Below are 5,906 nucleotides of genomic sequence, written 5' to 3'. Positions count from 1 at the left end.
GGCACAGACCTGAGGGCTGTTTAGGTATAAAGAAAAAGAAAAATATGAAGCCCAAGTTTTTCTGACACGTGCAGAAAGCGAGACAAAAGCCAGCTTTTAGCTTAGGAATGATGGTGATTGATTTCCATTGTGAACATGGTATGATAAATATTACACTTACATGCCACCACCTCCGTGGTGTGAGTTTTGAGTTGAGGTTGGGAGACTGTCCACACTCTTTCGTCCTGCTCGTATGGGGCGTTTTGACTGTGAACTTGACTCCTGTTCCACCTGCCAAAGCTTGTCCAGAGTAATCGGACAGTTCACAGCGCTGTGCAATATTGACTTGCGAGGAGCTGGAAGGGACATTCCACCCCCCCCCCTTTCCCCTTTTACCCACCACAACCCCCCGTCTCAGGGCATTTTGCCTCATACCCAATCCGGGCGCCACCGGCCCACATAATCTCCTCAGCCGGGCGGGGGAAAACCTCGTCATGTCCTGGGACATTAGTGCTCGAATGAAACCTACATACCGTTCCATAAATTACAGCTGTAAAGTACAACGCCGGAAAACGGTATCTGGGACTATAAAATCTAATGCTAGGGAGCGGCACCCTTCGCCGTAGGAGCTCGTATTGGAGAAAGCGCGAATGAATTGAGTTTTCTAACGACAAGCGGATTTTAGATCTCCAACCTACAGAGATTAATGGATGGTTTGACAAAAGAGGTTGAGTAACGGTGGGGTTCTGGGATCTATGAGGAAGTTAGTGCGCGGGGGGGGGGCTACCTAGGAGGAACCAAGTTAAATTATGGAACCACGATGCTCTTGCGGTATTCGCAATGGCCGGAGTTGGTCGTCTTGTTGGAACATAAATTGTGGTATCTTTTCTCCTCGCTACGCCATGCTTAAACCTTTCCTCACCCCTTACGCCCCAATCGAGATCAAAGGCTTTTTTGTACTAGCTCTGCTTGCGGTGTCCGATAGGTTTACCGTAAGTCGCCATGCCGTACGTGTTGTAGGCAAAGTAAGCTTACTGTCCGAACCAACCAGTTAGTGATCGAGTGATGCCCAGTGACTCCGATCTCCTCCCCAACCATCAACCGCCCGGGTACGATATCATACCACAAGCGCCCTAGAGCTTGCCAGTCTAGCCCAAGCCATGGTATAGAAACTGTTGACCCGAAATGTACGGTATTTATTCCTCCGAGCCTACGATGCGGCTATCCCCGCCCATGGGGAACCTGGTATCACATGTGGAGCGCCTATTTCGCCTAGCAATGACAGATCTCCCCAGACACCTATAAAAGTTCCCATTATGCTACGGTGAAAAAAAGCGCTCCAACACAATTCATCCTCACTTGCGCATTTTTCACACATGGAAATTCCACCTTGGAGCACAAAAATCTATGATACCTTTCGACGAATGCGTGTCTTCGTAAATGGGAGGGTTCGTCAATTGCTAGCAGTAAGGTGAATTTTTTTCTTGGGTTGGGTTTTGGGCACGTATTTTGGAATTCGAGATTGAGGTGTGGAATGGTATGGCGGCTGATGGATTTGGTATTTATCGAAGTCCCCCGCGAGAAACAAAAAGTACTAGGTGCGCTACTGGTCACTTTGTTCCGTCAATCTATCGGACAGTGAAAAAAACTACTAGAATCGGAGGAGCGAAAGCCTAGTTCTGATGATTGATTGAAGCCTAGGCGTAACATGAACCACAGATATGCAAGGAGAAAAGTAAAAAAAATAAAAATTTGATATATTTATCCATAACCCATATAGATGGGTATCACTCATAAATACGGAATAGTGAGAAAAAGAGATGGGGAGGGAAATTTTTCAAATCATACTGGAGAATTGGATAGTGCTAAAGGGGATGGGGATGCTCTCGATACGTGTTTAAAGCAAATGCGGATAAGACTCCCGGCAAACATCCGGAATTTCCAGCATGCCATAAAGGGGAAGGAACAAAGGAGGAATGAACAGTAAGAGTGGATAAAGGCACTTACACACCTCGGGACCGGCACTCTAGAATTTGTGGAGAAAGATGCGACAGCGGGACCTAAGAGGATAAAGAGATCCTCGTTCTCTCATGACCGGGTGCTAATCCATGATCTTGCTCCATCTTTCCAAAGTAATCACTTCCGACCGCCCCCAAGCGCACTCTCAAACCATCTAGAAAGGGGAGGGGGAAAAAATTACTACCTAACCCCCCTCAAAAACCCCTCCAAGTACGCCACAGCAAGCCCAACCCTCCACCCGTGCTCCCCTCCCACCAGCTCCCTCTCCAAAATAGCAATCTTTTCTCTTCTCAGGGTGTTCTTCGCCTTGACGATCAACCTCTTCAATCGCTCGATATCTTCCAAGAATGTGGGTAGGTCAGTTGGCCGGCCCAAAGGTTGGGCTAAGTGGAATAGAGGTGGAGGCCTTCTCCGCCTCGGTTCTGGTGATGGGGAAGGAGAGGCACCCGTTGATGTGGACTGGGAGGAGAAGGAATCATATGAGGGCGCAGCCTCCTGCCGGATTGGCGAGTCCGTTGGCGGGGTACTGAGTATCTGGTAGGTAGGGGGCCTGCCAGGCGTGAGCTGTGTGGTGGTTTCGCCGAGGGGGGGGCGGGTGTGTGTGCGCGGTGGGTCGGGCGGGGGTGGGAATGAGGTCGGGTGGTGCGAGGGGGTAGAACGGGGGGTCATGCTTTGGCTTTGGGGAGGTTGGGACATTGGAAGGATGGTGTTTTAGTCGTGGGTGAGGCCTTGCCGGGAGAAGGGGAGAAGAGTTTATATAGGGCTCTAGTGAATCTGCGGTGGAGCATGGTAGAGCTGAACGGTGGGCGATATCACATAGGAGAAGGGACCAATATTCGGTGGGTCTCGCTGGCATGTGCTTCGGTGCTCACGAGCTCGCTCTCCCCACCGTGCTATATAACCAAGTGATTCCAAGTGATTCCCGGAAACAACCTTCTGGGGTAATCTTGATATTTCCCTTCATACACTAGCTATATTAGACCAGGAAAGCTAGGCTCAGAGAACCTGATACCTTAGATCGACGGCTGGTAAGAGCAGTTTAGACTCCAAAAAAAACGAGTTCTTAATAGCATAACACACGACTTCCCTTAAGATAAATTTAGGATAAGGCCTCCTTTCACTCTAGACCATGGTTCCGTAGATGGCCATTGGAAGTTTATTCCACGGGCAATGCACTTCTACAACCCACCCTAAGTGTCATAATAAATCATTCCTATTGTATACCTTAAATCCCATGCGCAGGAGAGACTACCCTCGGAATAACAGATAACAAAGCCAAGTCTTAACGAGCGAGACTCCGTGATTACTTGTAAAAAAATGGGCTGACGAAAAGTCATAGTTGATGGCCACCAATACACAACAGATGAAGGTATAACCAAAAAAAAGGTCAAATGTTAAAATATCTCATCAGGAACAAATTTTCCATAAAAGCCAGAATGACCACATTTCCACGGTGTGCCAAACGGTACCAAGGATTAATTGACGCATGCAATGCCCGACTACTATGCTGTTACTAAACGATATCGCCTCTAAAAATACAAGGCGGAGTATTGGATGAAAGGACTCCCAAATGTTAGCCGAATAACGCCAATCATGCACATAGCCGTCCTACCCCGCATCACATCATATACCGAAACCAAACGCTCATATCCCCCTCCAACGCAAGACTTTCCTCCTTCTTAACCACAAACCCCCTCCTCAGCTTCTCACCCTCCCCCTTGCCCCTGCCAGCCTTCTCAATCTCCTTCTCCAATTCCTCTACCAACCCCGCGCGCACACCCTCCCTCCTCTTATTTTCCGTGTAGTAGCTGAAGTAGATCACGGCAATCGCGACCCCACCAACACAGACAAATCCCAAGTTCAGCCAATGCCCCAATCTATATAAAGGTTTGTCCTGCACCCGGTAGAAGTTTGCGCCCATCGCGCCACCAAATGAGCCCATGCCGATATGTAGCGCCATAGCGATTGCCCTCTTTCCGCTTGATGCTAGGTTGTTACTGCACCAAGTGATCATACCAGGAAATGCCGGATATACCCCGCAGGCAGCGATGAACAAGCCAGCGTATGCCAGACCAGGAAAGTGTCCAGGACGAAGCGCGGCAATAAGGAAGCCAGTAAACATGGTAGTATAGGAAATAGCAATAAAAACCGCGCGCATCCCCGTCCTGTCCGAAAGGTACGCCGTTAGCAGCGATAGTAAACACGCGGTTATGTAAATAGGTACGGTAAGGAAGTTGGCCTGGGCAGAGGTGTATCCCAACTCCTGCACGATGGAAGGTAGACATAGAGAGATGCTGTAAAGCGGGCAGGAAATTCCGTAGAAGACGAGGATATGAGCGTAGATATGCCAATCCGTGAACACCGATTTGAATATTTGCGACTTGGGCAGGTCGGTGTGGATCCGGGCTTTCTCGGCTTCCGTGAGTTCGTCCTCCTCCTCGCCGAATTGGTCGACTTCTAGGCGGCGGAGGAGGAATTCTTTCTCCTCCTTTGTTAGGAATTTGGCGCGATCGGGGGTGTCAAGGACTATGAAGAAGGCGCATATGGCAACCCCTACTGTCAAAAGACCTTCGATTATTAGAATCCAGCGCCAGCCTTCCTGGCCGCCCAAACCGTCCATTTTGCTAAGGCCGACAGCGAGGAGTCCAGCGAAGGCTCCTGCCATACTAGGTGTGTTTGTTAGCGGTGTCGATTGACCCCCGGAGGAGCAGGGGGGGGAAGTCACCTGGCCGCGCAGAAGAATAGCGCCTGTCGGAATTGCGCTTCTTTCTTGCAATACCACATCGTTATCACGTACGCCACACCGGGGAACAAACCGCACTAATCGAGTCAGTACCACTCACACTCTCGGCGAGCCAGCAGAACCCACTTCGGTCATTCCCAGAAACGTTCTCACAACAATCAATTCATCCGCATTCTTGACAACTCCCATGCAAACAGTAATAACCCCGCTCAAAAGCGTCATAAGAGGCAGCCACACGGACGGCCGAAGTTTCTTAAGCATGATATTACATGGAATATCAAAAGTGGAGTACGAGAGGAAAAAGGCGGTCAATGCAATTTGGTACTGCTGTGTGGTCAAGTGCAGGTCATATGTCATATGGTAGGTCTTTGCATTTCCAATGTTCTGTCGGCAGAGGAAGCACAGCAGATAGAGTAGCGAAAGGATGGGAACAAGTCGCAGATCGACTCGGCGGAGGATGCGTTTTGTCGTCTGCTGCGCTTGGATTTGCGAAGCCGTCTCGGGAGTGACGGGAGCGGTCACCTTCGGGGCTTTCTCTTCGGAATTTTGTTTGGGGGTCCGCTTGGGCCCGTGATGCCCGATGGAACTGTGGAAGCTGAAGTGGTAGAAGTGAGCCATTGTCAGTACTGTATCCTAGAAGGGCAATTGCAGCTAATAGATTTGAAGTCTAACGAAAAAAAGGTGGAATTATCTGATCAACTATTGAAGGTGTGACCGTTTATTTATGCTAAAAAATTAGAAGCCCTACACACTCCACTCCACTGCATATATGATGCCCTCAGTGAGCAAGAAAAGAAATCACACATACTGTATCATACACCGCGGGAACCTACCCCCTCAGATCACGAAAAAATCACGGAACACAAAAAAAACCAAGCAAGCCCAGCAACACGACTCAGTGCATTAAGGCAAGGTAGGGGGGGAAAAGTGTCGGGCAGAATGAGATTCGGATATCCCGGTTCTGGTTTGCAGGACGGCCCCAGTTGAGCAGAGAATGCCTTCACCGTTCGAAAACATGTCACCTCTATTTGCAAGTTGGCCGAGATGGGTGGGGTTGATCCGGGAAAACGGTGGTGCCGACCAAACCGTCATAGAAAGGCCTCCCGCAGGGTAAAAGAATGGTAAATTGATGGTGAAATTTCCCCTCTTCACAATCAAATAGGGT

At 49.4% G+C, this 5,906-nt stretch overlaps 1 protein-coding gene across 1 annotated transcript; it reads right to left on the bottom strand.

Annotated features, from left to right (window-relative positions):
* Positions 1 to 3,616: 3,616 nt before the first annotated feature.
* GSTUM_00000492001 (uncharacterized protein) lies at positions 3,617 to 5,359 on the bottom strand (the record flags this gene model as incomplete). The annotated part of the gene is made up of 3 exons (XM_002837624.1): positions 3,617 to 4,664; positions 4,724 to 4,818; positions 4,868 to 5,359. 3 exons carry the CDS (start codon positions 5,357 to 5,359, stop codon positions 3,617 to 3,619), a joined length of 1,635 nt encoding a protein of 544 aa, XP_002837670.1.
* Between the last annotated feature and the right edge of the window lie 547 nt (positions 5,360 to 5,906).

The sequence above is a fragment of the Tuber melanosporum genome, assembly GCF_000151645.1.
Source record: "Tuber melanosporum whole genome shotgun sequence assembly, scaffold_198, strain Mel28".
NCBI lineage: Eukaryota > Fungi > Ascomycota > Pezizomycetes > Pezizales > Tuberaceae > Tuber > Tuber melanosporum.
Note: the sequence above shows the minus strand (reverse complement) of the source record. Positions and strands in the feature narration are given on the sequence as shown.